Here is a 21642-nt window from a genome sequence, read left to right on the forward strand (position 1 = left end):
GCCTCAGCCTCCCGAGTAGCTGGGACTACAGGCATGCGCCACTATGCCCGGCTAATTTTTCTATATATATATTTTTAGTTGTCCATATAATTTCTTTCTATTTTTAGTAGAGACGGGGTCTCGCTCTTGCTCAGGCTGGTCTCGAACTCCTGACCTTGAGCGATCCACCCGCCTCGGCCTCCCAGAGTGCTAGGATTACAGGCGTGAGCCACCTCGCCCGGTCGATACATTCTAATTCTTAAGGGGAAACTAAAAATAAATAAATAGATCACCAATTTATCTCTTTAAGCTTGATTGGGGTTTATGGAGATAAACAATTTAGAACTTCTGCCCCAAAGAAAGGGTAGGCCATCTAGCAGTATATATTCTGTGGATGCATTAGCAAATGCTCTGTAAGAAGCGGTCTTTGACAATGGGAAAGGAAAGGAGGGGACCATGTGTATTAGCAAAAGCATTTATTATTCATAGCTGTGAATCCAGTTGCTAATTTTTCCAAATTTGGTACTATCCATTCAAGCCCGAAGGACAGGAAATGTACAAACCATTAATGATGCTCCATAATAATGTGCAACAAATCGAAGTGTCTTGCATATTACTTTTCTCTTCTCAGAGTCAAAATCCTGTAGAAAAAAGAAAAAACAAATAGAGAGACTAAATATCTGTATCATGAAAATGCAAATTATTAAATGTAGAAATAGATTGTTTATTTTGTTAAACCTATCCTGAGGCGTAGGATTCCATTACCTTGATATTTGTTTCTGGAGAGAGCTGAACAATAGCTGCAGCCTTCAAGAGCTACAGCTATCAGATCTTTGTTTGTTTAACTCAATAGAATTTAGATATAAGCACACATTTTATATTGTGGAATATCCCAAACATTCTGACAAGTAAAGACAGAGGAACTAATTTTCTTCAATTTAAAAGTTGGAAAATAAGTCCTATTTGTTGATGACTGGCTTGAAGATTCATTTTCTAAGTCTTGTGCCTTATCCCCATTTTAACCACAGTATTCATTTTCTTTACCTATTTTCTGTTTCAACTATATCTTCTTTTCCAAAATCTTTAAGATGTGTGACTCCTTACCCTATGCCTCCCAGAGTCATTTTCTTATTTCATCATTATTTTTGTACCTTCCCCATAAAAGCATAACTATGCATACACAACAAACCAGCTAGAAGTGGAAGAGCTTACCTGAAAAATATCGTATTTACTTCCAATTATGACCAGAGGTATTGGAAATGGATCAATTAATTCACGATCCTGTTAATAAATATATTTCATTGATTTATTATGTAAAACACATTCTTATAAACCTTGGGCAATATAAATGCTGTTCTTAGCTTTCTAGATGATGATGTTCATGATTGCATTTAAAGAACTTGTGTTATCATCACAGCAACTTTATAACTTAAGTTGTCAGATGATCAAAAGATATTGAATATGTGACAGACACTGAATGTAAAATACAGAATGGCAACGAAAGCTACTAAAACGCTCTTTGCTTACATTTGTAGCTTCATCTAGTCCTTCCCAGGTGAGTTTGATACAGTCTGGTTTTTTATATTCATTAAAAGGAGATTATAAAATCAATATCAAACTACTACTTTAAAACTCTATTTCTTTGATTGGTGTAATATGCCATAATAATCACAGTAGATGTCTGTTACCAAAAGTTCGGTACTTGTCCCCAAGGTGAACAAGTGGTTTGAGTAAAAGGAAAGAGAAGTTTATTAATATGCTGGCAAATGAGGAGAATGGCAGATTCTCTCTCTTTTTTCTGAGACAGAATATTGCTCTGTTGCCCTGGGCTAGAGTGCAGTGGCGTCCTCATAGCTCACTGCAGCCTCAAACTACTGAGCTCAAGCTATCCTCCTGCCTCAGCCTCCTGAATGGCTAGGACTATAGGCATGTCACAATGCCTGCTAATTTTTCTATTTTTAGTAGGGACGGTGTCTCACTCTTGTTCAGGCTGGTCTCAAACCCCTGAGCGCAAGAGATCCTCCCACCTTGGCCTGTCAGAGGGCACCAGGGACCAGTTTCTTGGAAGACAATTTTTCCACTGACAGGATGGGGGGAAATTGGGGAGTGGGAGCTGGGGAGGTGCACAGAGCTCAGGCAGTAATGCGAGCTGATGGGGAGCAGCTATAAATACAGATGAAGCTCACCTGCTGCTCACCTCCTGCTGTGCAGCCTGGCTCCTAAGTTTTACGGAAGACAATTTTCCACAGAGGCAGGGGGTTGGGGGGTAGGGGTGGGGGCAGGGATTGTGGGGAGGCAGAGCTCAGGTGATGTTTTGTGCCCTGGTGTCTCAGGGGTTGGGGACTGAAGTCTAAAGAACTATTGTACACTCTTCAAACAGAAATACAGGGTTTTAAAAGGGTTTTCAGCTTCAAGCTATTGCTATTTAACTATAGCATCTCCGATGAAGTCGATCTCATGGTTTCTGTCCGGCTAATTCTGCTGAGCCACCTCCCATGGTTTAAGATACTAGAAAACAAAGAACAAAGAACACTCCTTTGCCCTGTTGATTACTGCATGGGCAGAAATGCAGGTTTTAATTCCTCAAAAAGGGTGAGAGCTTTTAAAGAGACAACTCATAAAATGTTTTGCCCTTTTTCAGATTCTTCTGTTTCATAACAAGACAACAGAAATCTTTTTCCTTATTTTGCTTTTACTGATGTTTTATTAAATTGCTATAATTTTCCAGTGAACAGGTTCATCTACATCAAATGAATTTCAAGTCATGCATAAAAATCTAAAGAGGTTGTTTGCAATGTTACCATTAACTATATGGGGCTAAGTATTCCAGGAATAATCCCAATAGCAACTCACTGGATGGTCCTTCTGCATACTACTCCACATCTTCTGTCTCATTTCAGAAGCTGCTTTAGAATTTATCTTTCCCAGTTTCATCATCACTTTATCTACATGGCTCCTTGTGGCTTGCAGTAGATTTTCCATGGTGGGCCAAAGGTCATTAGGTTTTGAAAGATCCAAAACAAGAACAATGGAGAATGTCCTAAAGAAATAAAAACATCTTTCAAAAAGGACTCAATTACTATTTTGAAACCCTAACGTAAGGAATTTATCTAAGAATAACAACACTATAGACTAAGGGGGAAAAATAACATCGCATTATTCAAAGACAAAAAATACAAAAACAAAAACAAAAATCTGAAAGTTACATCCTTGTTTATTCCAACACTTTTCTTTAGTGATATTTAAGTGTTATAACCAATATTGGCACAGAGGTTTTTGTTTGAACTAAAAATAATCCAGTTCAAACAAAGAAGCTGCAAGCAGTTGGGTCTGACAATACCATGTTAGATCCAAGTTTACTATGTGCTCCGAAGAAGGGAAGCAAAAATAATGATTAGAAGCAGCAACACAACAATCAAGGAGAAGGAAATAGATTTACAAATGGACCTTGCTAGGGAACTAACTAGTTAATCTTCACAACAACCTTTTCTAGAAGGTGTTATAATGTCCTTTTATGGATTAGAAGTCTGAGGGTCAGATTTATGTAACTAGTAAGTTGTAGAACTGGTATTTTGATACAACGTTATATGGTTTTCTGCTATACCACTTTGCCTTTCTGAAAGCACACTCCTGACCACCAGATATACCACCACCATCATCACATGCAACTGTACTCTACTCATGCACATCAAACATAAATCTAAACTGAGCAACAAAAACAAACAATCGACTTAAAAAATGGGCAAGTGGCTGATGCCTGTAATTTCAGCACTTTGGGAAGCTGAGGTGGAAGGATTTTTGAGGCCAGGAGTTCAAGACCAGCCTGGGCAACATAGCCAGATGTCATCTCTACAAAAAATGAAAAAACTTAGCTGGGTGTGGTGTCTAGTGCCTGTAATCCCAGCTACTCGAGAGGCTGAGGTGGGAGGATCCCTTAAACCCACGAGTTCCAGCCTGGGTGACAGAATGAGTCTCTGTCACTATTAAAAAAAAAAAAAAAAAAAAAAGGCCGGGCGCGGTGCCTCACGCCTGTAATCCTAGCACTCTGGGAGGCCGAGACAGGTGGATTGCTCGAGGTCAGGAGTTCGAGACCAGCCTGAGCAAGAGCGAGACTCTGTCTCTACTAAAAATAGAAAGAAATTGTCTGGCCAACTAAAAATATATAGAAAAAATTAGCCGGGCATGGTGGCACATGCCTGTAGTCCCAGCTACTCGGGAGGCTGAGGCAGGAGGATGGCTTAAGCCCAGGAGTTTGAGGTTGCTGTGAGCTAGGCTGACGCCACGGCACTCTAGCCCAGGCAACAGAGCGAGACTCTGTCTCAAAAAAAAAAAAAAAGAAAAAGTCAAAGAACTCAAATACAAATAGCCAATAAGCATATCAGAAGATGTTCAACATTACTAATTATTACGGAAATGTAAACCAAAACCACAATAATATATCACCTCATACCCATTAAGATAGCTATTGTCAAAATGTATTTTTTTTTTTTTTGAGACAGAGTCTCGCTCTGTTGCCTGGGCTACAGTGCCGTGGTGTCAGCCTAGCTCACAGCAACCTCAAACTCCCGGGCTCAGGCAATCCTTGTGCCTCAGCCTCCTGAGTAGCTGGGACTACAGGCATGTGCCACCATGCCCGGCTAATTTTTTCTATATATATTTTTAGTTGGCCAGATAATTTGTTTCTATTTTTAGTAGAGATGGGGTCTCGCTCTTGCTCAGGCTGGTCTCGAACTCCTGACCTTTAGTGATCCTCCCGCCTTGGCCTCCCAGAGTGCTAGGATTACAGGCAAAATATTTTTTTAAAAAACTAGAAAATAACAAACGTTAGTGAGGATATAGAGAGATTGGAACCCTCGTGCAGTGCTTGTGGGAATGTAAAATGGTACAACTGCTGTAGAAAACAGTATGGCAGATCTGCAAAAAATAAAACACAGAATTAACATATGATCCAGCAATTCCACTTCTGAGACTATACCCAAAAGAACTGAAAGCAGAGATTTAAACATATTTGTATACCAATGTTCACAGCAGCATTATTCACAGTAGTCAAAAGGTAGAAACAACACAAATGTCCATGGATGGATTAATGGATAAACAAAATGTGGGGCTGGGCTAATGCCTGTAATCCTAGCATTTTGGGAGGCCAAGGCAGGAGGATAGCTTGAGGCCAGGAGTATGAGGCCAGCCTGGGCAACTTAGGGAGACCTCACCTCTACAAAAAATAAAAAAAGTAGCTGGGGTAGTGGTATGTGCCTATAGTCCCAGCTACGTGGGAGGCTGAGGCAAGAGGATTGCTTGAGCCCAGGAGTTTGCGGCTGCAGTGGAGCTATGATCATGCCATTGCACTCTAGCCTGTGCAACAGAGACCTTGTCTCAAAAAAACAAACAAACAAAAAAAAAAAACCCCAAACTCCCCAAAAAACAAAATGTGGTGTGTGTGTTTATACATACACATACACACACACACACACACACACACACAATGGAATATTACTCAGCCTTATAAAGGAAGGAAATTCTGCTACATCATGGATGAACATAAAAGACATTATGCTAAGTGAAATAAATCAATAACAAAGGACATGTTTTTTCTGAAGGTAACAAAACAATTGATGTAAAGTGCTTAAACCAATGCCTAAAACTCATACTCAATAAATATTGGCTATTAAAAAAAAAATAACAAAGGACAAATATTGTATGATTTCATTTATATAAGTTACTAGAATAGTCAAGTTTAGAGAGAAAGGAAGTAGGTGCTAGGCTTCAAGAATTCACCCTCCCCAAACTTCCATCCAAACGAACTACAACCCACCGCTCTCCCCTTCCTAGGAGTGTATTAGGCATGTAGCCTTTGCCAGACCCCAGGGAGATAAGGGAATGAAATGCAAAAGGGGAACTTTCTTTCCTTATCCCTCCTGGTTGTTTGAAAAGAATTTATTTACTGTTCCCAGAAAAACCCTCTATAAAACCCAGAGCTCTTCCCTTTTCTCTCGTGGATGCCTTTTTCAGCCTCCACCCATCTGTACCCAGACGTTCAAAATAAACAGCATTTTGCTGCACATGAGGCTTCATGTGTCTCCCTCTTGGCTCTGGACCTAACAGTAGGGATGATGGTTGCCAGGAGGTAGGGGAGGGAAAAACAGGGAGATTTTGTTTAGTTAGGTACAGAGTTTCAGTTCGGGAAGATGAAAAATTTCTGGAGATCGATAGTGGTGATGGTTACACAACAATGTGAATATACCTAATGCCACTGAACTGTAAACTTAAAAATGACTAAAATGGTAAGTTATATGCTATGTGTATTTTACCACAATAAAAACCAAACAAATATAAATTTAGAAGTATTTTAGAAAATGGTTATTATAAGTATGTAGAACCATCATCATGGCCCAATATATCCTTGATCAACAGGGCAAATATTCTGCTAGAAGGTATAGCAGAAATCATAATATATGTTACTTAATTATTTTATTTAGTTCAAGCAAACCAGCTACTTTGTTTCATTCAAACAAAACAGTAACTAAATGCTATACTGTTGGTCTAAGTTCAGAAAGCAGTCTTTTACATATTATTAACATTTTCTAAAAATTGTTGTGCTATTATATTACCTAGCCAATCATAACTATGTCGTTTTAATAAGCTCATAAACATTTTTGCTTAACTGTAAAGTAATAGAATATCTACATTTTTAATAGTTAGGAAACTAATTTAATTTAATTTTCAGGGTTTTAGTATGGTTATGTTTGAAAGAAAAGATGACCATGGTTTAACTTTTTTTACTGTGGTAAAATGGATATAATATAAAATTAATTATTTTTTAAATGAAAAATAACTTTGTTTTAAGCAAAAGACAAATGGATTAATCAATTTTTTTCCAAGATCAAAATGTTTATTTACAGTACATTGGAAATACTTGTGTTACTTTTTTACCTATTTCATAGCAAATGATAGCTAAAAAAAATTGTTTTTTAAATAAACTTTTAAAACAGGGAATCAGACCACAGGAAATGCTCTATTATAAATTATCTAAAGTCAGTGGAAATGTTCAATGCATCTATAATTCTAGAAACAGTTACTTCAAAGATAAACGGTAGCTAATAGTATTTGGCAATACTATTGTCTCAAGTTGCTGGGCTTTGTCCAACACAAGGAAATTATGTGTCACATTAATTCCAGTCAAAAAACACTCTGAGATTAGCAACTGCATTAAGAGTGAAATGTTTTCCATGAATTCTTTAACCACTCAGCAACCTACTTTGGACCCAGGCCTACGGCTCTGTTTCCCTCTGTTCATCATAACCCTGACCCTTCCTTTCTCCTAAAGCAGGCTCCAGCTGTCCTAGGGATCCAGGGAAGGGAAAACCGAAACCTCACAAAATGAGGTATTAAGCCTTGCAAAGATTTGGCTTCTGCAGAAATTTCCACTACCTCGTCAGGCCGGAACTCTCTTGGGCCTAGAGAAGGAGAGTGAGGTAACGTATCAAGTCTGGGCCAGAACAGGAGCCAATTCACAACCCAGGTAAGAGCTGGCCTCTGCATTTTTACTCTTTCAGCCTCTGGCCAGCCTAACCGGCCGCTTGGCTTCCTTCAGCTGTTCCCCGCTCTCCCTCACCACACGAACTATGAACTATCCTAATTCCTAGGCAGCTTTGCTTCTTTGTCTCCATTAAAGAGGGACAAATGAAAAACCATATACCTACAAAATTTCATGTTTCTGAAAAATAGCATCATAGGCAAAAGGTGAAAATGAAAATGAAAAAGCAAGATCAAAATATATATACAGATATATAGATATATCTAGATATATATCTCCCAAATCTGTACAAAGTATATATTCACAAACACTAAAAAGACTGAAAGAAATACCTCAACATATTTTTTTTTAAGGCTGGTCAAGCGAAGCAGCAGGAGTGGAGAAGGAACAAAGGACCTCAGCGTATCAATAGTGTTTATTTCTTACGTGGTTCTAGGTGCTTTTACTTTCTTTATATGTTTCAGTATTTTTCCAAGTTTTCTATATGCGTATATATCACTTTTGTAATAAGTAAAAGAAAGTAAATTATATTTCACTAAAAGAAAAACAAAATCAATAGACAAATAAAGCCAACATTACCTGCTTCCAGCCAGTTCTGGAAAAACAATTGTCCTATTAACAAGAAATAATTCCATACTCTAAGGAGCTTAATGGCCAAAATGTAACAAATAATTGCCAAGCCCTTTGCATTTGATCCAGGCAGCAGCAATAGTTTGTGTTAAACTCTGACAAGAATAAGATATTTTAGATTTAAAAATTTTTGTTTTTCTTGGCTAAGATCAGTTCCCAGGAACATTGTGAGAAATGTCACAATTTTCCACTTAGGATTTAGCCAACACGTGGGAGTTATTGTCAGGAAAATACCACTCAAGGGTTTTGAGGTTTTTCCCCTAGGTTCTATTTCTTTAAGGTCAGCAAATAGAGAGATTTTCTTTCTCCTCCAACACAGTCTTCCTTTGGATACAACTTCAATAATATTAATTAACATTAAATTCAAAAGTAGACTTTTAATACCCAGCTGAAGAAAAAACTCAGCACTGAATTAACTCACACTGAGATGGATACTAGAAAGAGTTAAGCTTTTCAATATATTTTTGCCAAATGAATTTATTTGCTCAAGTGTTATTTGACATATTTTTTTTGTTTGCAGCCTTGCAAAATATGTTATTAGCGGGAATGCCAGCTATCTCACTTCAGCACAGGCCAGGATCTGTTCTTTGAAAACCTCTTTGAAAGCATTACAGTTTAAGCACATACAAAGGAAGTGGGCATAAGCCTTCAGCAACATAAAACTGTCTCACCAAAATTTTGACTCACAAAATCCTACTCATATTCTTCCTGCAGACACTACTGTGTACTTACAGCTCTTCCTGGAGCTGGCTCACTTACCGTAAGGTGTCACTTGTGATTGGTATGCTGATTAAGTCCAATAAAGAAGTTCCTCCACCCAATTCCCAAAAGTGTGCAATATCTTTTGGCTGAAAAAACAGGGTTTTTTTAATATTAAAAATTTTTGATTTTTTGAATTTTAAGTACTTCTCATAAATCACTAGCACCTGCCAGTAATAATTATAGATCCAAAATATTGTAGTCCTTAATTAATCCTTTCTTGGCAGTTAAAACTTTATCCTTTCTCTATCCCATCCCTCAAAAATGCACAAAGCACCTATTCTAAAGAACAAAGATGACACATTATGAATATATTGTCTATATGTGTACATAAATGCCTTAATTCTAGTTACACCTTAATAGAAGACATAAACAGTACCCCAATTTTATTTTTTTATTTTTATTTATTTATTTGAGACAGAGTCTCGCTCTGTTGCCTGGGCTAGAGTGCCGTGGTGTCAGCCTAGCTCACAGCAACCTCAAACTCCTGGGCTCAAGCGATTCTACTGCCTCAGCCTCCCGAGTAGCTGGGACTACAGGCATGCACCACCATGCTTGGCTAATTTTTTCTATATATTTTAAGTTGTCCATATAATTTCTTTCTATTTTTTTTTTTTTTTTTTAGTAGAGACAGGGTCTCACTGTTAGGCAGGCTGGTCTCGAACTCCTGAGCTCAAACGATCCGCCTGCCTTGGCCTCCCAGAGTGCTAGGATTACAGGGATGAGCCATGGCGCCCGGCCTAGTACCCCGATTTTATAAATATCATATGTAGCATACATTTATGCAAATTTTAAATAAAATTAACCAGTTGAACGCTTTGATGTTATTTTTTTGAAAACATTTCTAATTCTAGATAGATAAAAAGTTGAATAGGAAGACATTCTGATTTAGGAAGAGAGAAGCTCACAAAATGAATTAGACACAGAGATGAGGCATGAGGAAAGCAGACGAACAGATGGCAGTACTGGCTGCGGATGAGGATTACCTGAGCAAAAGTATAAGCAGGCAATCTGGGCCTGATCCCATGGGGAATCTGACAGGCTACCACTGACAATAATAAGTGAAATGTGTAGGAACAAGAGACCAAACAACTGCTTCTCTTTTTATAGGGCTCTCAAAATAATAGGGGATTGACAGGGTTAGGCAGCCAAGAAGTTCAGAAATAAAACCATCCATTCCATGAGAGCCTTCCTGAGCTGCTAGCTAACGGCATTTCTGCTTCTGCCCTGACGTTGAAGAGCCTCCAAGCCATCAAAATTGTCTAAGGAACCGACAAATTGCTTCTATTTAGAACTCTTAAGGGATATTAAATCTGAGAAAGACATGAAGCTTCCAGAATGAATATGAGAATACCCCACTTGATAGCACAAAGTTTAGAGAAAAATAGGTGAAAAAGAATCACATGTGTTTTTATATATCTACCATGAACCTGGAAGGGACAGATTGTCATTGAGGCAAATTTTTAATGAATATACATTATTTTGTGTTTTTGACAAATTCTCATCTTGTAATCTCTACAATTATTGTTTTGTGGTTGATACTGAATCATTATTTGTGGGAAAAATAATTTTTCATATTTCCCTCAATTCACAATTTGAAGAAGGGAAGTTTTTAAAGCTCTTCTCAAAAGTTAAGCTTATAAAAGCTGTCTTAAAGTTTCCAATAAAAGTATAATTACATTTCTTGGCTTATCACTCATGTCGAAATTCATGTGAGTCACCAAAATGAAGTTCTCCTGCATCTCAAATATATTATGTTTTCTCTTTTCTTTTTAATTTCACAGTTTTAATAACCAACTTTCGCTGGTAAATCCAGGAAGCAACTACAGGCAGTTTCAACTCTTTATATTAATATATTGTCTAATGAGCAAACATTTGAACTAGATCAATGTATAAAAATTTTGCTTTGTTATGGAAATAATGGGATGCTCTGTTCTAGATTGTTCTTCCATAAGCCAAACTTTAATTAAGAAATTACCTCTTTTCATGTGAGAACTCTAAAAAGGTTCTGTTTAGGAATTCCCCCCACCAGCCCCCCCCTGCCCCCTGCTCAATATACACTATAAACTCTCCCTCTATCCAGAATAGTTTATAACCTTCCTCTGAAGAGACACCAAAACAAGTAAAAACAGGGTTATAATCAAGTAAGGCCTGTGGTCTCAGATAGTACCACCAACTTCAAGATATAGTTAAAAATGCTAATAATTTAGATTTTAAACATATATTTTTTAAACAATATATTTTCATAAATATTCTATAGGTCAAATTCATATTTTTAGCAGATTTTAAGGAAAGACAGCAAGTAACTCACAATATTATTCCCAAAAATTGTACAATAAAGTTAAAAAGGAATCTTATTCCAGCATTTTGAGATATAACAAATGAGAAGTCTAAAATATTTTCACAGTTTGGGTTGGCTTCATATCTGCTGAATTGCATTTGAAGTTTAACAGTACACACTATGAAGTATACAACTGGATAAGTTTACTGATTGAAGATACGATGGAAAATGTAAAACGAAGTCAGCATCACTACTTCCCCATCTCCAGGCCTAGCAATATCACTTAAAAAGACACTCACTGTGTTATGCCCCTTTGCTCTTCTTCCATACGTATATTCCAAAGCTAAGGTTGGTTTTGGTGGCTCATCTCTGTACAATAAAGGCAGATAGTATTACCATTATGGGAGGGATATTAGTTTCTTATGCTATCACCTTACCTGATTCATTTTTGCTTCCTCCTAAAAACTTTATTAGTAGAGGTTACCTTGTGTAATAGCTCTGAGGTAAAAATGATAAAAAATTATATATATAAAAAATAAATAAACCTTCAAAAATCCATTTTAGTGGATGTTAGAGGCAGCTTCAGAGGTCAATAATGGCATTTGCACGATGCAGCAGCCCCTATAGGCACTGTAGGGGAGAGTGGAGAAGGCAATGGTGCCAGCAGCATTGATGGTCATGTTGGGGCACAAGCTCTCCACATCTAGGCCATGCGGGAAGCACTGACATTGGGCTGATGCTCAGCCTTGATGTGGGGAGCTGGGAACCTAAGGGCTGTTAATTTAATGGGGATATCAATCCAAGATTTTAATGCACTTCTCTATGTTAAATAGAGAACAAACATGGACATCATTTAGCTAGTGAGAGTTTTAAACAAATAAATTGCCTCAATAAGTCCTTAAAATCAACGAATGATTACTGTGGATAGTCTTTCAAAGAAACAATTTTGTTGGTGAAAGGGATTACACAAAACCAAGATTCTATTATTTGTATTCTTCAATATTTTTCCAAATGAATGATATTTCTTTAACATGACCTTTAGACCAAATTTCATCTTTTTATGTTTTTGGAGAAGTTATGAGAAATATGCATTAGAATGAAGGGAAAAGAGAAATATCTTCCAAAATTTATTGAAGACTTTCATTATCAACTTCCTGCAACATCTACCAATCATAATCCTAAATCTTAAGCTGATGGCATGCTCTACAGTATAGAAAGTTAGGAATTATATAAAACTATACAAATAGTAAAATGTATAGTTTGAGGACCAACACTGTGCTTCAAAAATGTACTCTTGAGAAACTTAAGGGTTATAATTAATGTTCAAGTAATTGTGGATTAAATAGAATAAAAATAATTTAAATACCACAGTAGCATATCCAGAAAGAGGCTAAGTACTTCTACAGGCTGGGTAATTATGGTAACATTTCTCCTTCAAATAGGGAAGTCCAGTATTAATTCCATATAATTTTTTGGCTTGTCAGTTTTATCTTTAAAGGAGCTCTTAAAGGTTATACTAAAGATTCACTAGGAATTAAATATTTTGTTTGAATCTCAAAGTTTTTCTCCTTCCCTATGTCTTTTAGCATCTAACTTGCCCTATACAATTAGAATAGGCATAAATGTAGTCTAAAGGTTAATATAACACTTACCTGTCAAGACACCTTAGAATAATGGTAGTCTTTCCCTGGAAATTAAAAAAGAATGAATATTGTGTTAATGTCATCCATATGTAAAATTTCATTATTGTTCATAATTGTGGTCCAAAATAGCTTTTTAATTACTTGAATGATAAATTACCTGGAAACTAAAAACTAGAAACTTTCAGAATTGTTCTTAAGTTTGATAAGTGGAAAAAGTTAACTGTCAACTTTCCATCACAGTGTAACTACACTGCTATTACTATAATTATAAAGTACCACAGATGACAAATACTAGCAAATCATACCTCACTTTAGTGGTCAACTTGGCAGCTGTCTTAAATTTTTTCTCTACTCATCAATGCTAATTACTGGTTAAGATGATGATTAGTGTCTTCTAAAATGTTTTAATTCCAATTGTTGAAGTGGAAATACAGAAAAAAGATAACTCACAAATAAAGGACACATTGCGAATATATTCAAAGTAAGCAATTCAGATACTGGGTTAGGATGTTTTGTTTTAATTCAAGAGGATGAACTTATCCCAAATTTCTTCTTAGGAGTCAGGAAATATATGATCTGGCCCCATCTCTGTCATTACCCATGAAATTAACCTCACATCTTAGCCAGGGACTAGCTCAGTGGTTTAAATCACTGTTTTGTTTTGTTTTTTTTAATGGTAAAACCTTTCTTTCCCCCAACAAATGACCCCTTACAAGAAAACATATAAAAGAGGAACAGCAGGGAAAGCTCCACTGGAGGAAATCTTTGGGCTCCAGGGAAAATAATTTGGAAAACTCTAGATTGCCAAAAACACAGAACATTTTACTATATAGGGTTGTTTAACTAAAAAAACCTATAGTTTTTACCAAAAAAGATGATAACTCACTCCAGATTATATCTGAAATATGATCAAATTGAATGAATTTTTTTGTAATGAGATAAATAATGAAATAATTAGAATAGTATCAAAACGTATACTATTAAAGGATGTTTACTGGCCAGTATTATATCAAACTGAAAAACTAGAAACAACCTAAATGTCCCCAAATAGGAGATTGTATAAATTAATTATAGTAATCTGTATAATGGAATAATATGCTGCTATTAGGAATGAAAATGTAGAATATACTTACTGACATGGTAAGACATTCATAATAGATTAGCATGACCCTGTTTTCTTTTTTGAGACAGAGTCTCGCTTTGTTGCCCGGGCTAGAGTGAGTGCCGTGGCGTCAGCCTAGCTCACAGCAACCTCAAACTCCTGGGCTTAAGCGATCCTACTGCCTCAGCCTCCCGAGTAGCTGGGACTACAGGCATGTGCCACCATGCCCGGCTAATTTTTTCTATATATATTTTAGTTGGCCAGATAATTTCTTTCTATTTTTAGTAGAGACGGGGTCTCGCTCTTGAGCAGGCTGGTCTCGAACTCCTGACCTTGAGCGATCCACCGGCCTCGGCCTCCCAGAGTGCTAGGATTACAGGCGTGAGCCACCTCGCCCAGCCCATGACCCTGTTTTCAATTAAGAAATATCTTTTTCTGCTTCCTTGAGGTGTATGTATACACACACACATATACACACACACATATATACGTATATACATACATAGAGAGGAACAAACACACAAACAAATAAGTCCAGAGGAATATCACTATGTTAAAAGTGGTTGTTTCTAGCTGATGGATTTGCAGGTAATTTTTTTTTTTAAATCAGGATTTTCTAATTTTCCTATAGTGAATATGTATCATATGTAGTATATTATAAAAGTTTTAAAAAATGTGGAGAATATTAGCTAAAAAGTAATGTACTCTATGTACAAGAAAGTACAGAATCAAAATTAGTATATTTTAGAATTGGAAGGAATTTTAGATACTATCTAGCCAATTTCTTCAAATTCTCATGGTATACTAGTATTGATTTAAATGATTTTTATTATAATTTCATGTAAATGTATAGTACTATATGGTAACAATTCCAAATAAACATAAACTCAAATCTGGGAGTCAAAATCAAGTTTTAGATTATCACTAAAAGAACAATCAAAATTTTAAAAATTCACTAGTAAACTGTGGCCCCCTGAGAATGTATCCACAGTCTCCTCGGTTTCCTAACTCAAGAAACACTGACCTAGTACGAGTTCATTCAGAGATCACTTAAATGGATCCCATCTTCCCTCCCATTACCTGAACCACACCAGAAGTCCAGTCTTCTCCTCTGACCCATTATCCCTGGAACTCTTAATTTTATAATCCTCAATGCATCCCTTCATCTGGCCCAATAATCTCTTCCTGTCCTCCCTTCCTCTAAAATCTTTCCACTCTACAACTCCAGCTCCATGACTGGCAAACTTCCCAAAATCTCAGTCTTCTCAGAACATTCTCTCTACCTGTTGGCTTTAACTAAAATATGGCTGTCCCTGGACCACTTGTAAAACAAGGTTATTTATCCTCACCACCCTATGTACTTTGGGGTCCTCCTTGTTCCCCAATGCTACCTGCAACTACTTTACCTCCCTCCTCTTGCAAAAATCTCAGAGGCTTATACCAATCTACCACCATGGTGGTTGTCATCTCTTTTAGTTCACAATCTCCTTTTCCTTCTCGGCTACCGTCATTAGTCTTGTTAACTTCACAACCATGTGGGCGCATGGGCAACCCACCCAACAAACTGATCTCTCAGTGTATTTACCCCCTCACAGAGTCCTTTTCCCTTTCTACCTCTGTCACACATCACTTCCAAGGTTACATCTTGAATCATTTCACCACTGGAAACTGTACCACTTCCAAAATCACACATGCAAACCATACATTCTCTAACAGCTTCTTCAGGAATTCCCACAGTAATAACTCCAGTTCATTGACCCCTTCTCCCACAATGGTTTCTCTTTCTCCATCAGGCTTCTCCTACCTTCACTTCTCTCCTTTTCCATCTTAGAGTCCATAGTTTATCATTATAATCATCTCTTGCAAATATCATCCATATCCTAGGCTTCCTCGCTTTGCATTGCACCCGTCCAGCAAGAACCAACCCCAGGTAAATCACCTTCCTCCTCCATACCTGCATCTATGCAAGTGAGTGATGGTGGAGAAAAAATTATACATACTGGGAATATTAGTATCACCTTCATTCCCATCATCAAAACATCAGTGAACATTGACTGGCAATCCTATTACATTTGTCTAACACATTCTCTCTCCCATTTGTTGCAGTAGCTGTCCCATACATTTTCTTCCTTTCTTTTTTTTTTTTTGAGACAGAGTCTCGCTCTGTTGCCCGGGCTAGAGTGAGTGCCGTGGCATCAGCCTAGCTCACAGCAACCTCAAACTCCTGGGCTCAAGCAATCCTACTGCCTCAGCCTCCCGAGTAGCTGGGACTACAGGCATGCGCCACCATGCCCGGCTAATTTTTTCTATATATATTTTTAGTTGGCCAGATAATTTCTTTCTATTTTTAGTAGAGACGGGGTCTCCCTCTTGCTCAGGCTGGTCTCGAACTCCTAACCTCAAGCGATCCACCCGCCTCGGCCTCCCAGAGTGCTAGGATTACAGGTGTGCGCCACCGCACCCGGCCTCCATACATTTTTCTTGATCCTCTCCTTAGGATGGATATTCACTTGATCCTCTTCACTTCAATTAGTTCTCTTTCCTTACTTCTTTTGCTTCTAGCTTTAGTCATCATCCTCTTTTAAGGAGGCTTTCCTACTCTCCCAATCTCTTGGGCTCTGTTAAGTGCCCTGTTTTCTGCAATAGCATTTGTCTCATGATATTGTCATTATTGGTGTACTAGTACCTAAGTTCCTTCACAGAAGAGACTGTGTCTTTCACAGCATCTGTTTTTTTTTTTTTTTTTTTTTTTTTTTTTTTTAGACAGAGTCTCACTCTGTTGCCCAGGCTAGAGTGAGTGCCGTGGCGTCAGCCTAGCTCACAGCAACCTCAAACTCCTGAGCTCAAGCAATCCTCCTGTCTCAGCCTCCCGAGTAGCTGGGACTACAGGCATGTGCCACCATGCCCAGCTAATATTTTCTATATATTTTTAGTTGTCCAGCTAATTTCTTTCTATTTTTAGTAGAGATGGGGTCTCGCTCTTGCTCAGGCTGGTCTCGAACTCCTGAGCTCAAACGATCCGCCCACCTCGGCCTCCCAGAGTGCTAGGATTACAGGCGTGAGCCACCGCGCCCGGCCTCACAGCATCTGTTTTCACAGCATCTGACAGGTTGCCTGGCACATAAAAGATGTTCAATAAATGTCTACAGAATGGATGAATAGCAGGTTGGAAGAAGAGAGAGGAGGCAGCAAGGCAGTTGGTTTTTTGGTAAAGGTTGATTACTATTAATTGAACAATAGAAGCATTAATTGCTTTTCTTTATTTTTCAAAATAAATTAATGTTCTGCATGAAGCAGAATCAGATACTTTTTAAAGAACAATACCCTCAAAAGCTTTAGATATCTTAAGGGAGTTTCCAAATCCTCAAAAACAAAATTAGTTTTAATTTACATTAGTGAAAACAAACAAAAAGCCAGTATGTGCCACATATTGCTATCAAGAAAAAGGGGTGGTTTCACAAACAAAACAAAACAAAACTAACAGGCTTTTACAACTACAAAGTCAAGAACAACAGTTACAGAGAGTGACTATTAAAGGATGTTAGCAGGGGCATTTTGTGTGTGAGAGTTTGTATGCTGGAGTCAGTAATCAATATCACTAGTATAAGCCACTCTGCATAATATTCTTTCTAGAATATTTTTTGTAATAGAAATTTATCTATATCATAAGACTAGTTCTGGTTATTTACTCATTTATTTAAATCTATGTATATTCTTACATGACAGTAAGAGAAAATGTAGGAAATTGTTAAAGTACTATATCCACTATGAAAACCACTCTCCTCATAGTAGTAAATTCATGAAATGAAATACTTATATAATTGGGTTAAGTTTAAAAATATAAATGGTCCCTATGATAATTTAATTTTAAAGAATTAAGTTCAGATTTAAAAAAGCAAAGTGGGCCAATATGAAAACTTGGGAAAATACAGAAATTAAAAACAAAATAAAAACATACAGTGATTAAAATTTTACTATCCGTATTTCTAATTTTCATTTTTATGTATTTATATAGTTGAGATCATATTATATATAAAATTTGTGTCCTGCTTACTTAAATTTACATTATATTATTTTCTTTCATTTCTAACAACTTTTATGGTTATATAGTTATTTCCCCCAATAAATATAATTTTAATGTTGTATATAATACCTCCCAATGCTGGGTGTCCATTTGTGCAAGGAGGGCCTTTTGAGACATAGCTAGAGACAAAAGGGATGCTCAGGCTGTCTGGGCCCTGAGGCTGCTCAGGGAACGTGTAGCCTTGCTGATGCAGTTTAGTTTCTGAAAGCTTTATCTATGTCAATGCCCTTAAATGGAAGCATGAAGCATAGAAACTGAACGGTAATATGGATCCCAAATAGGAATGAGCTATGATGCTTCATAAATTTCAGCATCTTGCATCTGGCAAACCTCAATCTTTTTTAAAAAGGTTTACCAGCAATTCTGCCTCCTGGGCAGGAAATTTTGTGGGCCAAGCAAAGCTGGATAAAGGTATAATGCATCTGCTCTTGCTCTGTGTGGCCACTTCAAAACCTGTCTGTATGCTTAGCTAAATACAATAGAAACTTACAGTGAGCGGGGAGGGGTCTCTTCCTATCAATCAGTGGTGCAATGGAACTGCTGCCATATTTTCCTCACATTTTCCAAAACAATTCATAACCCTATAACAAATATTGCTGACATAATTTGATTATTCCTTTAATGAGATTCCTGAAAGTGAAGTGACTAAATCCAAAATATGAAATTGTTAAGATATTAACTTATTAAGAAGCTAAAATATTCAGCTTTTATATTAGATTGAGATAGAAGACCTGAATATTTTCCAATTAGGATATAAAAAAATGACAGTTAAAATATTTTTTGAAAAGCTTTGTTTACTATCATAATTTTCCATAGATCAACAATAAGTACTTTCTAATTAATGCTAAACCAGATTGGTCATCTGGTTAAAGAATTTAAGTATTTAAATTTTTATCAAAGTATTAAAATAAATTTTACCACTGGTTGTTAAATCATCACAATAATTGAAAGAGAAAAATTAAAAAGAAAGCATTACCCCATTTTTACTGCCAATGAAGAAAACAGATTTTTCTCCAATTTCAACTCCATCACCGTCACTTCCATTACTCCTTCTTTTTTCCACTTCAGCTTTTGCAATTTCCCAGAGAGTTTCACTATATGAGAGGCAGAAAAACAACATTCAGAAATATAAAAAGAATCCTTTAAAATATTTATTTCAAGCTCAGAGAAATTTTATTTCAGTAAAATTTATAAAACAAATCAGTATTATTTTCTAGGGAACACTAACCTGGTAAAACATCTATGGATTAGTCATTCTGTGATTTTTTTTGTTTGTTTGTTTTGACTTAGTGCTTTGAAGAATACTGAAATTGATAAGCAGAGCCTTTATCATAGGATATGAGGTTATCTGATTTTGGAGCTTATAAATCTGTATGTGTTGCCTTCTCAGACACACAAAAAGGTACAATGACTTTTGGGAATGTATTAATACAACTTGAAAACCACCAACACTTAAGAAATGGGAAATGTGCAAAACCAGTGTATCAAATAATCTTTGCTCCCTGAAACATTTCTCTTTGTTTTTGTTTTTTTAAATTGTTTTTGACTCAGAATGTCTTTTTTAAAAGTAAAAAAGAAATCATATAAAATCACAAACATTTTGAAAATCATCCTTTTGATCATCCTTTTACACACATATATAATTTTATACAAATTAGGATTATGTATCTTTTTAAAAAAATTAAAGCCTAAGTGAAAATGGAGTATTGAACTAAAAAAATACATAGGCAAGACCTGATGAATCCTTACCCTGAATCTGCTATTTTCTATGTATGTAAACTTAGGCAAATTACCTAACCTCTCTAGACCTTCATTCATTTATTAATTAAACAAATATTTCTGAGCACGTAATATATGCAAACCTCTGTGCTAGTTCCCAGGCTCAACTCTGTTTCTTCATCTCTAAAATACCAGTAAAAAAGAATATCAGCTTTACAGAGTTGTCACTATTATTACGTATATAGTTTAGGGTTTGTCCTATAAAATTACAAAATTATTGAGACCTTATAATTATTACTATCCAAGAATAGTACTCAGAATAAAGAAAGAGCCAAAACAGGAGTCCTCAAATGCTTGCACTAAAATTCATGCGTTTATTTCACAGGTGAGCCTCCAGAACTCAGTCTGGGCTTGTCTGTTGTCCTTCATTTACACATCATTCTTTCAAAATGTGATTATCTGCTTTCCAAGTACCCAGCAGAGAGGCAAGCAGGTGCTGTAATTGGGCATGCCACCTATAGAAATTTGTAACTATAACCATAGCTTTATAACTGTAACCAATTACACCGTGATTGAAAGATGACAGTTTTTCACACTAAGTTCATAATCTCAAAGGAGATAACACCAATGATCCCAAGGTGAGGAAAAAAAGATTTATCCTGCTCTGTGATGCACTCCCTGACCCTCTTCCCGACGTACTTATAAGTTGTTCAGAGGTGGTTTAGGACTGTCTTGAGAACAGGTAATTAAAATGGACATCACAGAACTGAAGAGCTAAAATGTATTTTACAAGCCCTCCCCGCGTCCCCGCTTCAAAGTGATGTTATACTTTCCACTGTGCCTTCCAAGTTTCTCTCATTTATTGTTGTTGTGAACCCCAGCCCCAGAAGGTGAGGCCCAGGGGAGGCGGCTTTGTGGTCTAGTTCACCGCCGAATCCCCTGCTCCTGCAACAGTCTCTGGCTCGCAAGAAACTTTTACCGAATCAGTGAATGGATGGAGTCGATGATTTTTCAAAATCTCCTACTTTTCTACCTGTTTGCGGCAGAGTCCTCTTGCTCAAGGATAGTTCCTACGAATCCCTAACCATCCAGACAGGGGTTGCGAGCAAGTCAGACCCACAATCTTTTTCCACCATTAGGTCCCGCGTGGGCTCCCTCTCCTCGAGTATACCCTCAGCGGCCTCTCCCTCCTCTGCCCCTTACAGGCTGGGGTGGGAAAGAGGCGAGGTCTAGAGGGGAGCGTGAGCCGGGCGCAGGCAGGGTTGAGGAAATACCTGGGCATCGTGGTTGCGCCGCCCCAAACGTCGTGGGCTCGGCGTTAGAGCCCAGCCTAGAACCAGGCCCACGATGAGTTCAGTGAGGAGCCGGGAGTGCGGGCTCCTGGGTTGCCATGGGAGCGACGTCGCGGGAGCGTTTGCGTGCCGAAGAGAGGCATCATGGGAAATATAGTTCTTGGTGTTCCTTTTGGAATGTCGCTCTCGGCTTCAACTCCTAGGATGCCAGGGAACGAGATGACAAGGGGGTTACGAACTTGGGACCTAAAAGCAATTGTTTTGGGGCTGGAAGTGTTCTATTATTTAAATAATGATTTACTGAATGCCACCTATTTGCCGGGGTCTCTGCTCTGTCTCATCTTTTACTTTTCTCTCCTCAGTAGCCATGATTTACAACGAGAGGGTGAAACAATCTCTTGAGCTGTTTTCTACTAATTTGCCTTAAGCAAAGAATATTCAGACCTTAAAGTAAGGCATGTGATTTTAATATTTTCAAATTTTCTGAATGTTTAGTGTTTTCAAGTTTTAGGAAATAGCACATTATGTATTTATTAATAAGTTAATGAAGCAAGTGCATCTCCTACATACTTCATTTACTTTATGAATGTAGACTATTTTTGTTTGAACTTTGTGGTCT

The 21642-nt window shown here is 37.2% G+C and overlaps 1 protein-coding gene across 3 annotated transcripts in view; it reads right to left on the reverse strand.

Annotated features, from left to right (window-relative positions):
• DYNC2LI1 (dynein cytoplasmic 2 light intermediate chain 1) overlaps window positions 1-21013 on the reverse strand; it is a 35805-nt gene extending 14792 nt beyond the window's left edge. For 2 of the 3 annotated variants that reach the window (XM_069494593.1, XM_069494591.1), the window contains exons 1-9: window positions 21006-21013; window positions 18989-19106; window positions 12836-12870; window positions 11483-11552; window positions 8903-8991; window positions 2833-3019; window positions 2166-2168; window positions 1192-1260; window positions 543-620 (exon numbers count right to left, since the gene is read on the reverse strand). In XM_069494593.1, the coding sequence (XP_069350694.1) occupies window positions 543-620; window positions 1192-1260; window positions 2166-2168; window positions 2833-3019; window positions 8903-8991; window positions 11483-11552; window positions 12836-12870; window positions 18989-19106; window positions 21006-21013 (657 nt within the window). The remainder of the gene's footprint in view (window positions 1-542; window positions 621-1191; window positions 1261-2165; window positions 2169-2832; window positions 3020-8902; window positions 8992-11482; window positions 11553-12835; window positions 12871-18988; window positions 19107-21005) is intronic. The other variant, XM_069494590.1, reaches the window with a different exon arrangement.
• Between the last annotated feature and the right edge of the window lie 629 nt (window positions 21014-21642).

Source organism: Eulemur rufifrons, chromosome 19 (assembly GCF_041146395.1).
Source record: "Eulemur rufifrons isolate Redbay chromosome 19, OSU_ERuf_1, whole genome shotgun sequence".
In the NCBI taxonomy this organism is placed as follows: domain Eukaryota; kingdom Metazoa; phylum Chordata; class Mammalia; order Primates; family Lemuridae; genus Eulemur; species Eulemur rufifrons.